The sequence below is a fragment of the Saccopteryx bilineata genome, chromosome 2 (genome assembly GCF_036850765.1).
Source record: "Saccopteryx bilineata isolate mSacBil1 chromosome 2, mSacBil1_pri_phased_curated, whole genome shotgun sequence".
NCBI lineage: Eukaryota > Metazoa > Chordata > Mammalia > Chiroptera > Emballonuridae > Saccopteryx > Saccopteryx bilineata.
The window spans coordinates 129,470,272-129,488,987 of record NC_089491.1 but is presented as its reverse complement, the minus strand read 5'-3'; the positions used below and the strand labels follow the sequence as shown (position 1 = coordinate 129,488,987).

The 18,716-nt window shown below is 35.5% G+C and overlaps 1 protein-coding gene across 6 annotated transcripts in view; it reads left to right on the top strand.

The window, feature by feature from the left end:
• LRRIQ1 (leucine rich repeats and IQ motif containing 1) overlaps positions 1 to 18,716 on the top strand; it is a 259,941-nt gene that overhangs the window by 30,982 nt on the left and 210,243 nt on the right. For all 6 annotated transcript variants that reach the window (XM_066257791.1, XM_066257794.1, XM_066257793.1 and 3 more), the window contains exon 10: positions 305 to 455. In XM_066257791.1, the coding sequence (XP_066113888.1) occupies positions 305 to 455 (151 nt within the window). The remainder of the gene's footprint in view (positions 1 to 304; positions 456 to 18,716) is intronic.

Genomic DNA, 18,716 nt, shown 5'->3' with positions numbered 1-18,716 from the left:
AGTTTTATATGGGAACTATGATCAAGTATTAACTTTTGTTCATTTAGATTGAAATATTTTGTTATGATCCTCTGTATTTTCTATACTTTTAAAGATTATTAATAAATACAAAATATTTTAATTATTATTAGTTTACTCAATGTTTTATCTAGATAATATAACATTCTGCATGGTTATCTTAAATGTTAGAAATTTAGATATTCATTAGGAGATTATACCTCATCCTTTCTCTTTTTGGCAAGCTTTAAATTTTTTTTAAGTAAGCCATTAAAATAAAATGAGTTATATTTTTTCTTTGTTTTAGGAAAATAATATTGAGTCTATCAACTGTGAAAATTTGGAAAATCTCTGTGTTGTTCTTCTGAATAAAAATCAACTGACTTCTCTTCATGGTTTGGATGGCTGCACTAATATCCAGAATCTTGAACTTTCACATAATAGAATCACTCGAATTGGTGAGAAAAATGCAATTTGCATATGTAGACATTTATTTCTCATGATTATATATTTTTTAATTTACTCCTTTTAAAGAATAGGCCACCATTCATAATTTTATTTTATTCATGCTATACTTACTTAATCTCTTCTCCTAACTAAGGAAATAAAATTGCTTTTTAATGTAGATAAAGGGAATACACTCTTACTACTGACGAATAGATAGTTGTTAGTAGCTTCTGCTATTAATATTAATATATTCACTCCCCTGTTCCTTTTCCTAGTTATTTGAGCTCTACTGGTGAAATTCTGGGAGTAGAACACCCCAGTTTGGTTTTTATAGATCCAGTGCTTTCTCGTGGGAACTGTCATACCTGTTCCCTGGTAAACCCTTTCATCACTGCTTTGCTTGCCCACATACATCATTTGTACTAACCTTTTCTTCTTTACCTAAGGCTACTGACACCATCTAGCAGAAATAATTCATCTTTCTAATCTTCTCCATGTCTCCATTTGTATATCTGTATACCTATATATCTCTATGTTTCTACCTTGCTTTATAATTCGTCTAATTCATCAACAAAAGTCTTTTCTTGTTTAAGGCCAGTCCTTCTATTTCTATAAATATACCTGTCAGTCACATCTGGTGCCTCACTCCATCATTTATCACCTGCCTTATGTCAAGCTCTCCCTATTGCCATTCACTTCTGCCATCACCTCATCTCTCTTACACTTTGCTGTCAAGTTTTGTGAGCGTGCTGTTCTTGCTCTCATTTGTTACTACCCAACTTCTCTCTTCTATCAACTGAAATTCAACTTACTACCATACTGTGTTCAGTATGATAATTCTAAAATAAAAATCTTATATATTTTTTATTACCTGCCTTAAACTTCTCTTTTTTATTTTTTATTATTACTTGTGAAATTCTCAAGGGACTTAATAGGGGCTTTAATAATGATGAATGAATAATCAAGGGCTATCAGAAAGTCAGGAACTAGATTAAGACTTTACTCTGGTACAATACTTAATGGCTTAAATTTTCGGAGCCCTCAAAAGTACCATGCTTTCCACCTCCTCTGTCCCACAGTCATTAACAAAGTGATCTGGAATGCAATGTCAGGGAGGGCTATGGGGGTAGAGTGGGAGTAAAAGTATGCCAACTTTCAATGCTTAGGCCTGGTTTACTTAGGCCTCATTGGTATTAGCTTTTTTTTTTTTTTTGCTTGTATTATATTTTTTCTTTCATTTTCTTTAGTATTGAGAATTCAGACATTTAAAAAAATAAATACACAAAGATTCCATGTAACTAGATTCAGCAGTTGCTTCATTGTTACTCTTTAATTTTTTGCTTTCTTAAAGAAAATCCCAAGATTACATAATTTCATCCTTTTATGTTTCAGGTAACGGTCTTTAATACTATGGTACATTCCTCCTTAACCACAATGCATAGTGATACCTTGTATCAACTGGTAATCCATAATCCAGTTTTTGTTTTTCCAAAATTATCTGAGTTGATTTGGATCATAATGCAAGCAGTGACCACATATTATATTTGCATAGGTCTTTGAAGTCTTTTCAATCTGCAGCGATCCTCCCACTTCCCCTCCATGCCACTGACTTACTGTAGAACCTATATTAATTGCCCCACATTCCGAACTTGTCCATTTACTTCCTTTTAGCATCACTGCAGTTGTTTCCGAAGCCCTGCATTTACTGCGAATGGAAGTTAACTGGCCTGACTAGATTCAAATTTAGTCGCTTCAGCAGGACTTTTTCATAGGTGGTGCTCTGTGCATCATATTGCCTTACGTTAGGAATTACATAGTGTTAGTTTGCTTTAGATGATGCGACAATTGACACCGGTTACAGCTAGTAATAGCCTAAACCCTCTATTATAAAGATCTTCACCAACCTTTTACATACTGCTTCTATCCATTGATTAATGTCGCCTGAATCAATTAATGCAATGGGGGATGCAAAAAGTGAGTTTTCTAATTTAGTCATTTCTCCCATATTTTTTAAAGCTGGAATCCTTTATTTAATAAGAATTATTTGGTTATCTTAAAATAGTTTGTAGAGGAAAGACAGGGATAAATGCCTATCTTTGAGCAGACAAATGTTTATATTAAAGTGTTAGTGGCCTTTGTTACTTTCAGTGGTGCTAAATGAATTTTTGTTTTATTTATTTTGCTTTGTTTTTGCACTTGTTCTCTCTCTCCCTCTCATTTTCTCCCATCTCTCTTTCTTAATATTCTAATTATAATACAGAATATGTCAATTGCCTTATAATATTTTTTGATACTCAAATTGTCTTGTCCTGTGAATTTGATTATAGATGCAGAATGTTGATATCTCCAATTCAAATTTACTTTTTAAACTTGACAGTATTCCCTTTCTCTTCCACTGTAATCCTCGGGTGATAACATTAAATAGCTATTTACTATCTTTTATAATATTCAAAAATAGCTTTGAAACAACAATGCCAGTATTTATAAATATAAAACTATTAAATTAATTTTAAGATTACTTTGCATTTCTTTTTGTCCTTGTACTTTGTTCTCCAAAGTGAAATCTGAAGATTTTTATCTTTGTGATTATGTTATAAATTTAAAATATAATTAGTTTACTTTTCCTATTTGACTTAAACTGATGTTTCCAAAGTCAAACTACATTTGAAAAAGCATACTCAAAGAGATTATGCTTTCATGCCTGTCTTTTTCACTCTGTTCTCTCATCTATTTTTATATATGTATGATTTTGTATACATGCATATATAACATGTTTATATGTAATAAGAACATGTGTTTTGAATGCATATATAAATATACATACACAGATATCTAAGAAATATATGATATATATGCTAATCTTATCTTTCTTAAAATATAGAATATTTTAAATATAAAATATAAAATATAGAATATTTTAAGTACTATGCTTTATCTTGCCTTTTTTAACATAATACCATACATGGTATATGGAATTCATAGATAGCATTTTTTTTCCTGTGGCTTTATAGTATTCGATTATATAGATGGACCAGTGTTTATTTCACCGATCTCTTGTTGAAATTTTCCACATTGTCATAATGACTACTCTGGTATCTACATCATTTCACACTCTATCAGATACATCTATACATCTTTAAGTCAATTTCCCACACTACATATTGTTGAAGCAAAGTACATCTGTGATTTAAAAAGATAATGCCAGATGCATTTTTTATGAATTGTATCATTTTCTATTCCTGTCACTAATGCATGTTGATACCAGCTTCTGCTTTCTTCTGTATGTTGTTCTCTTTTTATTTTTCAGTTATTTAATTTTTATCTTTTTCAATGTTATTGACATAAATAGTTAAGTATATAAATTTTCTTCTGAGTACTGCTTTAGTCCATAACTTCTGATATATAGGTATCTTCATCAATTCTACAATTTTATGATTTATTTTGTCACTTAGCTAAGATTTTAAATTTTCATATGGAGAAGTATGTTTTTGTTGTGTTATTTATTATGGTTTTTTTACATTATAATAAGAGAATGATTTTGTGCCATTTATGCTTTTTGGAACTTACTGTGATTTTCTAGTATGTGGACAATTTTCAAGAATGTTTCATGTGTACTTAAAAAGGAAGTTATTTATTTTAATGACAATGTAGACTTTTATTTTCATGTTTAAGATTTATTGTAGTGATCGCTTGTTTTAAGTATTTTGTATCTACTTGATGTACTTTGGACTGAGGAAGCTGAGCTAGTTTAAATTTGTCTGTTGTTTATTTTTTTTTCTCTTCTTTTCCAAGTGAGAAGAAGGGAGATAGAGAGACAGACTCCCACATGTACCCCTACCGGGATCCACCCAGTGAACCCTGTCTGGGGCTGATGCTCTGCCCACCTGGGGCCATGCTCCTAACTGAGCTATCTTTAGCCCCTGAGGCAGAAGCTTCATGGAGCCATCGTCAACACCTGGGCTGATGCACTTGAACCAATTGAGCCATGGCTTTGGGAGGGGAAAAGAGAGAGAGAGAGAGAGAGAGAGAGAGAGAAAGGGGAAAGGGAGGGGTGAAGAAGCAGATGGTCACTTCTCCTGTGTCCCCTGACTAGGAATCGAACCCCAAACATCAACATGCCGGGCCAGCACTCTACCACTGAGCCAACTGGCCAGGGTCTGTCCGTTGTTTATTAGCATATTTCTTTTTGGGTATCCTTTGATTTCCACTTAATGAATGCTGCTCCATACTGTTTTATAGATATTCCCTTTTTCTTTTAAGTATTAACTTCTTTTTAATTGTGGGAAAATACACATAGCATAACATTTACCATTTTAACCATTTTAAAGTGTACAGCTCAGTAGCATTAAGTACATTTACAGTGTTGTACAACCATCACCATTATCTACTTCCAGAATTTTTCTGTCACCCCAAAAGAAAAATCTGGACCCATTAGCAGTAGCTCCCCATTCCACCTCTCAAAGCCTCCATAGATTTGCTTATTTTTGGATGTTTCATATAGAGGAGATCATACAATACTTGATCTTTTGTATCTGGCTTCTTTCACTGAACGTCATGCTTTCAAAGTCCATCTGCACTGTAGTCTGTGTCAGAACTTCATGCCTTCTGTCAACATAAGAAATGTCCAAACCTGTAAGAATTTTTATGAGGTTATGCGAGCCAAATTGATGACAATTCCCAGGAAGCAAAATGTCAACAGATTGAGGAAATGCTCCAGGAACATGGCTGTTTTACCACTTCTTTTATACATCAGAATCAAAGGGAAAGATGTAAGGTGTTACATGAAATCCATTGGTGATAGATTTGGGAAGTGGGAGAAATGAAAGTGGGGAAATCTCTGGGATTGGATAAAAAGTAAACAAATCCACACATACCTCTTTTACCTGGGCAGGTGTAGAATAGTTAACATTAACAATTAACATGATAATAGTTACAATGAAAGGATCTGTGGTCTGGAATAGATTACTCTTACATTTCAAAGGCGTGTTACTCATACATTTTAAAGGTATGTCAGTAGGTCTGTTATTGTAGCTGCAAAAAAGACAACAGACAGACTCAGTTAAGGTAAACATTGACCTTTGTTAGAGAACAATATTATCCTAGGACATGAATGACCGCCATGACCTGCTTTTAGTGAGAAAGTTTTAATTTCAGATCATCCTATATGTTTACTTTATGTCTCTGAGCTTGCCTCCCCTGAGCTTGTCAGGTTTAGTGTTGGGCCCCTCATAGATATTTTTAATTGTGTTATCTTCATGGTGAATTTTAGCGTAGAAAATAACAAGTTCTTGTTTTTGTCTCTTTAATAATACTTTTTATTTATTTTTTGTTTTTGCACTTTTTTTTTTCCCCCGAAGCTGGAAACGGGGATAGACAGTCAGACAGACCCCCACATGCGCCCGACCAGGATCCACCCGGCACGCCCACCAGGGGGCGACGCTCTGCCCACCAGGGGGCGATGCTCTGCCCCTCCCGGACGTCGCTCTGTCCCGACCAGAGCCACTCTAGCGCCTGGGGCAGAGGCCAAGGAGCCATCCCCAGTGCCCGGGCCATCTTTGCTCCAGTGGAGCCTCGCTGCGGGAGGGGAAGAGAGAGACAGAGAGGAAGGAGAGGGGGAGGGGTGGAGAAGCAGATGGGCGCCTTTCCTGTGTGCCCTGGCCGGGAATCGAACCCGGGACTTCTGCACGCCAGGCCGAGGCTCTACCACTGAGCCAACCGGCCAGGGCCTTTAATAATACTTTTGAGACTAGATTTTACCTTGTCTGATAGAGTTTCATTTTGTTTGTATTTTCATTTTTGGCCATTTAAGAAACAATTTTCTTTCATCTTTCTGAATCACTTTATTTTAGGAATGTACTTGTAAACAGCATAGATTTGTGTTTTATTTTTTGATCCAAGCTTATATGTTTTTCTTTCATATAGACCATGGTCATTTGCATTTTTTAACTCACCTTACATAATTGGTCCCAGTACTGTTATTGTATTTGGGATAATGGTCTTTCTTTCTGGTGGGAGACTTTTTTGATAATACGTGAGTTCTTCCACCAGTAGGGCACCCTCATTTCTTACTTATCCATTCAGTTACCTTAGAATTTCTTCTGTATAAGTGTGGATTTAGCCTAGATTGTGTTGGTCTTGGAAACTTAGTTATTGTCCCACTTAGAAAAAAATTCAGCTTGAGATTTCTTTATTTTCAATTTACACTGGAAAGATAGTGTGGATATTTTTATTTCTTTTTGCTCTTTATGAAATTTTAGAGGAGGTATGGGGAGAGTTAGGCAGTTAGAACCAACTCCAATTTTTTTGTGTGTGACAGAGACAGAGAGGGGGACAGATAGGGACAGACAGACAGGAAGGGAGAGAGATGAGAAGCATCTGTTCTTCATTGAGGCATCTTAGTTGTTTATTGATTGCTTAACTGGGGCTAGTTTATTGATTGTACCTTGACTGGGGGGCTTCAGCAGACCGAGTTACTCCTTGCTCAAGCCAGCGACGTTAGGCTCAATCTGGTGAGTCTTGCTCAAACCAGATGTGCCTGTGCTCAAGCTGGTGACCTCTGGGTTTCGAACCTGGGTCCTCCACATCCCAGTCCAGTGTTCTAAACACTGCATCACCACCTGGTCAGGCACCGTCTTCCATTTTTTAAATTTGAGAAAAAAAATTGTTCCTACAAAGCAAGCTTTTGTTTTGGAAACAGTTCTAAGCACCCTTTGAAAATATCTACATAGCCTAATGTATAATATACTTTAATCTGTTTATCTGCCTGTGTGTCTGGATTGCCTGCTTTAGGACCAGTCAAGACTTCTGCTATGTGAAGATACTGATACTGATGATACAAAAACTTTATTTTAAAATTTTCATATAATATACGTATAGAAATAATTTTGTTGTTGTTGTTGGATGAAGGCAAGTGCATTGAAATATATGTTAGTGTTTTGGCACACAGTAAGGCAAGCTTAAAAACATTAAAAGGCTGTTTGTAAGAAGAAATGCTTGAACTCTCATTCACTTCATTTTCATTGCCAGCAGTGCTGTTTGGGATTTTTTGTAGCCAGTGGATTTCCTGGGGTAGGATATCTGCAAGATTTATGTGAAAACTGCCATCATATTAATTGATGTACCTGAGGTATCTCTATGTAGTACAGAGCAAACACGGTAAAAGACATCTTTGCTGTCTGTTGGGTACAATGAAAACACTGTATTTATTGAGTGTGAGAAGAGTATACATGAGAAAGTAGATTTTCTTAAAACCAGTTGGAGTCTGTTTTTCATCTTCAGAAACTGCTTACAGAGATTCTGGTTAAGCTAAGTGAAAAGCATAGATTTTTGTCTTTCAATGATAAATTGATGCTGCGAACTCTTATGAAGGGGCATAAAGATAGATTTGTGTTTATAGGTTAATAAGTTACTATTCCATGCTATATTTCTTATGTAGGTGAAATAAATTTGGAAGCAATACCAGATATTTTACATTTATAGTTTCAAGTTTAATGTGTTTCTAACTCTTACTAAGCTATGGTTATTGCAATAGTTAATATGTAATGTTAATGCTAAATATTCTTTTTATTTAAAATATTAACGCACAAATTTATTTGACCTTCTTTGCATTTAAGTGAATGAGAATAGCTGAATGTTTTCCATTCTAATTAAAATGTTTAATTGTACAAATAGAAATGCAATGTGTAATTTATTTTTTAAAATAAAATAAAATTTAATTCTATAAATGAAAATTACAAAGTGAATGTATTTTTGTTATTGCCTTTAATGTTTAAACATATTGTGTACTGTGGCTATAGAAAAAGATGGTATTTAATTATTATTATCATAACTAAAATATAAATTTAAGTGTTATTTCTAAGATATATATTGAGTGACAAATTATTCTCTGGTCAAAGGTATTACATTGTATTATATAAGATATATACATTCTGTAATAATTTGAAGAATACTTTGCACATTTTTATATAATTTTCTATGATTGGCTCTATATTGGTAACAACTTTTTGATTATAGAATATTTTTACTTAGTTTGGAGTTATTCTAGCATATTTTGAATGCACCAAATAATTGCTTTAAATTCATTAAGTTCATTAGGTTGATGATTTTAAAGGAATTTATTTTAATCAAGTGAGATTTTATTATACTTTTATATTAATTTAAAATGTTTTATGATTTTTCTTTGAGTTAAATGACTATCTTTTCTAATTCAACTAATTTGAGTAGATTGCAGTTTGTTAAAGTTTGTTATATCATTATTATAATTTAATGCTTTCTTTTGCCTAAAATTTTCCATAAGTAAATTTCTTGAAAAACTGGTAAAATATTTTGTTTTATACAAGTAATGTGGAAAAATATTTCTTGAATAGATGCTGCTACAGTGATTACTAAAGTTTACAAAATCAATCTGTGGGAAGAAAACCTTTTGAATTTTGAGTTAATATTTTTAATTTAGTTTCTAAGTGACAATCCAAAGCAAATGAAAAATCAGTATTGTGTCATTTATAATCTAGTTTTCTTTGTTTCTTTCATTTCTTTAATTTTTATGTCAAATTTTATTTCTTTCTAAAAGAACATTTTATATTAAATTAATTTTGAAAAAAATTGTGCAGTATGGCAAAAGTGCTTTATAAATTATATTTATAGAAAAACTAAAACTTAAACTAATAATTATGGTATTGGATAACTTTTTAACCACCTGACATTATTTTATATGTTTTATTCATGTTCACTTGCTTTTTATATAATTGCAATTAGTTAGATACTTTCAATTTTTTTTTCCAAGTAAGATAACTGAACCACAGAGAGGTTAAGTAATTGTCTAAGATCAAACAGCTAATAAATAATAGAGCCAGGATTTGAAACTCAATCTACCCCTAGTACCTAATTTTTTAATTGCCTCCTTCCACAGCCTTTCTTTTTTTTTTTTTTTTTTTTTTTTTTAATTTTTCTGAAGCTGGAAACGGGGAGAGACAGTCAGACAGACTCCCACATGTGCCCGACCGGGATCCACCCGGCACGCCCACCAGGGGGCGACGCTCTGCCCACCAGGGGGCGATGCTCTGCCCCTCTGGGGCGTCGCTCTGTCGCAACCAGAGCCACTCTAGCGCCTGGGGCAGAGGCCAAGGAGCCATCCCCGGCGCCCGGGCCATCTTTGCTCCAATTGAGCCTTGGCTGCAGGAGGGGAAGAGAGAGACAGAGAGGAGGGGGAGGGGGAGGGGTGGAGAAGCAAATGGGCGCTTCTCCTGTGTGCCCTGGCCGGGAATCAAACCTGGAACTTCTGCACGCCAGGCCGACACTCTACCGCTGAGCTAACCGGCCAGGGCCAGCCTTTCTAATAAATATGCATTTAGTATTTAAGATTTTTACTTTTTTGTTATATTATAGTACAATTCTTTATGTTGAAAGAATGTAATGATTTTAAGACTTACTAATTAATGAATTTATTAGTGAGCAACTTTACTGAGCACTTATTATGTGCCAGCACTACTCTAGGCACTAGAACACAGCACTGGAATACACTGAAGATGCGACAATAAATGAAATAATTTAATATTCTGATTTTTACCAATATTATCCTAGTGATAAATATTATGTATAGGGAAAGAGATTAAAGGTAAATTCAATGGTGGGATTCAGCTAGTTTGCACCATTTTGGTAGAACCCATCGCTAAATTTTTTGTTGAGTTTGGGAACCCATTATAAAATGGCACTTGTAATTAGGGTTCTCTCTAAGGTGGGTGCCTGGGCAGCTGCCCAGTGTGGAAATTACAAATTTACATTTCTTACTTTTTTTAAATGTTCATCTGTACAACAGCATATTCTTAAGCACCCGTAGTGATGTTCATTTCGTCCATAGGTGAAAAGAATTGCAAGTGAGGTTGCCAATCAAAAAGCAATATGGAAATATCTTAAATAACAGTTTTATTGTTTTTTTGTCAGGGATTGATTAATATTTTTTTCATTAATATTTTAAAACTCATAATCTAGTTTTGTGTACCTCTTTTATTGTTCTTATTTAAGTATTAAATGCATAAAATAATAAACTACCTTATGGTATATTGTTTTTTGTAATTAAAATAGTCATTAGGGCAGAGAACAGGTTGTTTAATTATTTGAATCCCACCACTGGGTAAATTCCTGTATTTCATTTATCAAATATTGGTAAACATGAAAAATATGATTTTTTTTTTTTTTTTTTTGGTATTTTTCTGAAGCTGGAAACGGGGAGAGACAGTCAGATAGACTCCCACATGCGCCCGACTGGGATCCACCCGGGCGATGCTCTGCCCACCAGGGGGCGATGCTCTGCCGGGACCAGAGCCACTCTAGCGCCTGGGGCAGAGGCCAAGGAGCCATCCCCAGCGCCCAGGCCATCTTTGCTCCAATGGAGCCTTGGCTGCGGGAGGGGAAGAGAGAGACAGAGAGGAAGGAGGGGGGGAGTGGAGAAGCAAATGGGCGCTTCTCCTATGTGCCCTGGCCGGGAATCAAACCCGGGTCCCCCGCACACCAGGCCGACGTTCTACCGCTGAGCCAACTGGCCAGGGCATGAAAAATATGATTTTAATGTGTAAGAGCAAATAATTATTTTTCTTTTCTCATGAAGCTGTGAGCTGCTGTTTTATGAAGACTTTAATCTAGAAAAAATGTTTCTTTAATGCCAGCAATTAATTTATTAATTTTTAAATTTCAGGTAATACATTCCAAGAATAAATTATTGTTATGAGATAGAGACATTAAAAGGTTTTTTGTTTTGTTTTGTTTCCTGGCTTTTATTTTTTCTGCCTTATTTTCACATTATACTGCTTTCTGGGAAAGTGATACTACTTTATAGTAAGTATGAAAGATACTGAAAGTAATTAAACATTTTCATATAGCTTCATTACTATGTTGTGACTCATAGGGGGAATGTGCCTGGGTTAGTTCTTGCTAACAAATGTCTTTGGAACATTAGAAAAATAGCAAAGTAAAATAAACCTCTGGATATTTTGCTTGTAGAAATGTTTTTATTATACACTTAATGAATTCTTTTGAATCCACTAGATGGTGCTAGTTTTTAAGTTTTTTTATTTTTTTAATTTTTCAGTTAAATTTTTTGTGTGATATTGATTAATAATATTATATTGGTTTTAAGTGTACATTTCTATTATACATAACCTCTATATTGCATTGTATGCCCACCACCCAAAGTTAATCTTTTTCCATCACCATATATAATATTTAACCCTTTTTACTTTTACTGTCCCCCAACCCCCTTCCCTCTGGTAACCACCTCATTATTGTCTGTATTTATGCGTTACAGTTCTATATTCCACATATAAGTGAAATCATATGGTTCTTGCCTTTTTAATTTTCTTTTTTTTAATTTAGAAATTAAATTTAAAGGGGTGACATTGGTCCTTAGAAACACATAGGTTTCAGGTGTACATCTCCATGGCACGTGAATTATTCATTGTGTTATGTGGCCATCACCTAAAGTCAGACCACTTTCCATCACCATATGTTTGGCTCCCTTTACTCCCGTTCCCCCATGACCACTTCACTTCTGTCTATGTCTATGAGACTCAGTTTTATATACCACATATGAATAATTCTCAGTTCATATAGTTCATACAGTTCTCAGTTCTTAGCTTTTTCTGATTGGCTTATTTCACTTAATATTCTCAAGTATATCCATGTTATCACAAATGCCAGTATTTCATCTTTTCTTATGCCTGAGTAGTATTCCACAGTATATATATTCCACATCTTCTTTATCCAATCTTTTATTGAGGGACTCTGGTTGTTTTCATGTCTTGGCCACCGTGAATAATGCTGCGATGAACATAGGGGAACATGTGTCTTTGTAAACATGTTTTTGGATCAGATGTTCAGTAGAGGGATTTCTGGGTCATATGGTAACTTTATTCTTAATTTTTGAGGAATCTCCATGCTATTTTCCACAGTGGCTATACAAGTTTACATTCCCACAGCAGTGCATGAGGGTTTCTTTTCTTCCTCAGCCTCTTCAATATTTGTTATGACCTGTCTTGTTGATAACAGCCAAAATAACAGATGTGAGGTGGTATCTATTAGTAGTTTTGATTTGCATTTTTCTAATAGCTAGTGAGGAGGAACATCTTTTCATATACAGTGATACCTCAGTTTTCATCGATAATCCGCTTGAAAACAATTGGCGAAATCTGAAACTGATGGAAACCGAGGCAATTATTTCCATATGAATCAATGTAATTCCAATTAATTCATTCTAGATACTCCAAAATACATACCAAAAACACATTTTATAGAGAATAAATGTAATGTTTAATACTAAAGACAATAAGAAATTAATATAAAATGAATATAAAGGACTAATGTAAAGAATAAATGAACATTTAACATGGCATTTACCTTTCTGAAGACTCTTCTTGGCATATGGAAGACAGCGAGGAGGGGTGAGAGAGTTACAGATATTACTATTTGGAAGGGGAATCCCCTCCATAAGACCCTTAGGTATCAAGGCACTATCTGGGGTCACTTCCTTTCTTGGTCTTTTGGCACTAGGACCAGCTTCAGAGTCAGTGGACCCATGTCACATAAGCAAGCTGTCCAAAGAGGTCTGTTTCTGCTGCCTCTTTAAGATTTGCCTAAAATGGGCAAGACATTATCATTAAACAAGTTGCAGACATGGACTGCAACAGCTTTGTCTGGGTGATTTTTCTCCACAAACCCCTGTACTTTACTCCACATGGAGAAGATGTCCTTAATCTCTGAAGAAGGCACATTCTCCCCTGTCTCTTCCTCCTCCTCTGAAGCAACTTCTTTGTCTGCTGTCTGCTGCACTTCTAGGTGAAGGTCTTGCAGCTCCTCAGTGGGGAGTTCTTCACTCTGGTCATCCACCAGCTCTTTCACGTCCTCACCACTCACCTCCAGACCCATGGACTTCCCCAGATCAACAACTGACAGCACCACATGTGTAGGGTCATCAGGGGAAGGCTCAAACCCTTCAAAATCTCTCTCAGGCACACATCTTGGCCATAATTTCTTCCAGGCAGAGTTCATCATCCTGGATATCACTCCCTGCCAAGCCTTATTTATGAGGCAGTTGAGGATGTTGAAATGTTTTTTTTCCAGAACTCTCTTAAGGACAATTCTGTATCTGATGTCACCTGAAAGCACCTTTGAAACATGGCTTTTGTGTACAGTTTCTTAAAATTTGAAATGACATTCTGGTCCATGGGCTGGATGAGTGGTGTGGTATTAGGGGCAAGAACTTCACTGTGATAAAACTGAACGCCTCCAACAATGTGTCTTCCAAACCCGGAGAATGTGCAGGAGTATTGTCCATTACCAGGAGGCACTTAAAGGGCAACTGATTATCCTGGAGGTATTTTTTCACACTTGGGCCAAATACTTCATTCATCCACTCAATGAAAACTGGCCTCATGACCCATGCTTTCTTTTTTGCCCTCCACATCACACACAGTTTACTTTCAATCACATTGTTTCTGCTAACCACTCTAGGAGTTTCTGAATGGTACACCAGTAAGGGCTTCACTTTACAATCACCTAGCATTACCACACAACAAAAGAGTTAGCCTATCTTTCATAGGCTAAGGTCCTGACAGTGCCTTTTTCTCCGATGTAATAAACGTCCTCTTTGGCATTTTCTTCCAAAAGAGATCAGTTTCATCACAGTTGAAGACTTGTTGGGGGATGGATCCTTCAGCTTCTACATAATCTTTGCATTCGGACACAAATTTTTCGGAATTTACCAAACTCACACCTTCACCATGCTCAGTAATACTGTGTATGCCAAGTGCACCTCTTGAATTTTTCAAACCATCCTCCGCTGGCCCTAAAATCACTAAGTGCACTAGCACTTGTCCCAGGCATTTTCTTAATGAGATCGGCAAACAATAGTCTGGCCTTTTCACATATGATGGCCCCCAAAACAGAATTGCTATCTAATTGTTTTTGATTGATCCAAATTAATAATAACTGTTTGACATCTTCAATTGTTTGCGACCTCTGTTTCATTAGCACATTTACACCTTTCGCTACATTAGACTCCTTTATTGCTTCTTTTTTCACCACAATGGAACTTATTGTGGATGGCGACTTTCCGTACATGTGGCCAAATTCAGCAGTCTTGAAGCCACTCCCGTATTTTTCTATGATTTTCTTCTTCAACTCGCTTGTGTTCCTGGCCTTCTTCTTTGAAGGGCTGCTGGCTCTGGAAACTCTCTTGGTCCCATGATGGAGCTAAAAGGAAATGGTTAACTTATTAGCAAGGGAAACACTAAACAAGGATGAGATTTGAGCACGTGATTTTATCTTACGTGCGTTATGTACATTTTGAAACTGAAAAACGCAAAATAAACTCATTACAGCGAATACTGTATATGCAGTAATCACTTACATGTAATTGTAGTATTAAAACTCATAATCAATAAAAAAAAGTACTTTTAAAAACACTGGAGAGCAATGGAATTCTTTGGCTAGATGCACGGAGTGATGCTCACACAACAAGAAACAATGTCACACTGAGCAGAACATGTGGGTCGCCTTTTGTTTTTGCAAAATTAGCAGCGAGGTCATGTGGGCATGATAACAAAATCTGAGGCAACCAACAAAAACTGGGACAAATTTTTCATGGAAAATTTGACGAAAACTGAAACCGATGATAACCGAAGTCAGCAAAAACCGAGGCATTACTGTATATGTTTTCTGTTTGTATTTCTTCATGGGAGAGTTGTCTATTCAAGTCCTCTCTCCATTTTTTTAATTGGATTGCTCATTTGTTCAGCTTTATGAGTCCTTTATATATTTTGGATATTAACCCCTTGTCAGGGCCATTGTTTGTGAATATCATCTCCCATTTAGTTGGCTGCCTTTTTGTTTTGTTGTCAGTTTCTTTTGCCGTGCAGAAGCTTTTTAGTTTGATATAGTCCCATTCATTTATTTTTTACTTTACTTTCCCTTACGTTTGAGGCCAAATTCATAAAACTTTCTCTATGGCCAAGGCCTATAAGTTTAGTACCTATGTTTTGTTCTATGTACTTTATTATTTCAGATCTCATATATAGATCTTTGATTCATTTTTAATTAATTTTTTTACAAGGAGACAAATTGTAATCAAGTTTAATTCTTTTGCATGTGGCTTTGCATTTTTCCCAGCACCACTTATTAGTGGGGCTTTTTTTTTTCTCCATTGTGTGTTTTTGGCTCCTTTGTTGAAGATTATTTGTCCATATATGTGTGGTTTTCTAGGCTCTGGATTCTGTTTCATTGGTCTGTTTGTTTTTCTGACAATACCATGTTGTCTTTATTATTATGGCTATGATATATAATTTGAAGTCAAGTAGTGTGATACCTCTGGCTTCATATTTTTTTCTCAAAATTGCTTTTGCTATTTGGGGTCTTTTAAGGTTCCATACAAACCTTGTGATTTTTTTGTTCTTTTTGTTTAAAAAATGACATTGGAATTTTAATGGGGATTGCATTAAATTTGTATATTGCTTTGGGTAATATGGCCATTTTAAGTATGTTGATTCTTCCGATCCATGAACATGGGATATTTTCTCAGTTCATTCTGCCTTTTTCAATTTCTTTCAATAATGCTTTGTAGTTTTCAATATATAGGTCCTTCACACCCATTGTTAAGTTTATCCCTAGGTTTTGTTGTTGTTGTTTCAATATAATAAATTTTTAAAATTTTATTTTCTGAGGTTTTATTGTTAGGGTATCATAAAGCAGTAAAATTTTGTATGTTAATTTTGTATCCTGAGACTTTACTGTATTTGTTTATTGTTTCTAATAGTATTTTGGTGGAATCTTTGGGGTTTTCTGTGTACAGAACCATGTCATCTGCAAAAAGTGATACCTTTACTTTTTCCCAGTATGGATGTCTTTTAGTTTTTTCTCTTGCCTGGTTGCTCTGGCTAGGACTTCCAGAATTGTGTTGAATAAAAGTGGTGAGAGTGGGCATCCTTGTCCTGTTCCTGACTTTAGAGGAAAAACTTTCAGCTTTCCACCATTGTGTACAAGTATTGACTGAGGGTTGGTCATCTATGTATGACCTTTATTATATTGAGATACTTTTCTTCTGTACCCATTTTGTTGAGCGTTTTGATCACAATTGGATGTTCTGCACCTATTAATCGGTTTATATGAGGTTTTTTTAAATTTATTTATTAAATTTAATGCAGTGACATTGATAAATCAGGGTACATATGTTGAAAGAAAACATCTCTAGATTATTTTGACATTTGATTGTGCTGTGTACCCCTCCCCCAAAGTTAAATTGTCTTCTGTCACCTTCTATCTGGTTTTCTTGTGCCCCTCCCCTCCCCCAACCACTCTCTCCTTCTTTGCCCCATCCCCCCTCCCCCTACCCCTACCCCTGTTGCCATCCCATTCTTGTTCATGTCTCTGAGTCTCATTTTTATGTCCCTTCTATGTATGGATTCATATAGTTCTTAGTTTTTTTCTGATTTACTTATTTCACTCTGTATAATGTTATCAAGGTCCATCCATGTTATTGTAAATGATCCAATGACATCATTTCTTATGGCTGAGTAGTATTCCATAGTATATATGTACCAAAGCTCTTAATCCACTCATCCTCTGACGGACACTTGGGCCGTTTCCAGATCTTCGCTATTGTGAACAACGCTGCCACAAACATGGGGGTGCATTTCTCCTTTTGGAGCCGTTCTATGGTGTCCTTGGGGTATATTCCTAAAAGTGGGATACCTGGGTCAAAAGGCAGTTTGATTTTCAGTTTTTTGAGAAATCTCCATACTGTTTTCCACAGTGGCTGCACCAGTCTGCATTCCCACCAGCAGTGCAGGAGGGTTCCCTTTTCTCCACATCCTCACCAGCACTTATTCTGTGTTGTTTTGTTGATGAGCGCCATTTTGGCTGGTGTGAGGTGATATTTCATTGTGGTTTGAATTTGCATTTCTCTAATGGTTAGTGATGTTGAGTATTTTTTCATATGCCTATTGGCCATCTGTATGTCCTCTTTGGAGAAGTGTCTATTCATCTCTTTTGCCCATTTTTGGATTGGATTGTTTGTCTTCCTGGTGTTGAGATTTACAAGTTCTTTATAAATTTTGGTTATTAACCCCTTATCAGATGTATTGTCAAATATGTTCTCCCATTGTGTAGTTTGTCTTTTTATTCTGTTCTTATTGTCTTTAGCTGTGCAAAAGCTTTTTAGTTTGATATAGTCCCATTTTTTTTATCCTGTCTTTTATTTCACTTCCCTGTGGAGATAAATCAGCAAATATATTGCTGCGAGAGATGTCGGAGAGCTTACTGCCTATGTTTTCTTCTAAGATGCTTATGGTTTCACGGCCTACATTTAAGTCTTTTATCCATTTTGAGTTTATTTTTGTGCGTGGTGTAAGCTGGTGATCTAGTTTCATTTTTTTGCAGGTAGCTGTCCAATTTTCCCAACACCATTTGTTAAAGAGGCTGTCTTTACTCCATTGTATTTCCTTACCTCCTTTGTCAAATATCAGTTGTCCGTAGAGCTGTGAGTTTATTTCTGGGTTCTCTGTTCTGTTCCATTGATCTATATGCCTGTTCTTATGCCAGTACCAGGCTGTTTTGAGTACAATGGCCTTGTAGTATAACTTGATATCAGGAAGTGTGATACCTCCCACTTTATTCTTCTTTTTTAAGATTGCTGAGGCTATTCATGTTCTCTTTTGGTTCCATATAAATTTTTGGAATATGTGGTCTATATCTTTGAAGTATGTCATTGGTATTTTAATTGGTATTGCATTGAATTTATAGATTGCTTTGGTTAAAATAGACATTTTAATGATGTTTATTCTTCCTAACCATGAGCACGGTATATGCTTCCACTTGTTTGTATCTTCCTTGATTTCTTTTATCAATGCTTTGTAATTTTCCGAGTACAAGTCTTTAGTCTCCTTGGTTAAGTTTACTCCTAGGTACTTTATTTTTTTGGTTGTAATTGTGAAGGGGATCGTTTCCTTAATTTCTCTTTCTGAGAGAAATTGTTCAACTGTTCATTGTTGGTGTATAAAAATGCCTCTGATTTCTGAATATTGATTTTATATCCTGCCACTTTGCTGAATTCATTTATCAGGTCCAGTAGCTTTTTGACTGAGACTTTAGGGTTTTCTATATACAATATCATATCATCTGCAAATAATGATAGTTTTACTTCTTCTTTTCCAACTTGAATGCCTTTTATTTCTTCTTCTTGTCTGATTGCTGTGGCTAGGACTTCCAGGACTATATTAAATAAGAGTGGT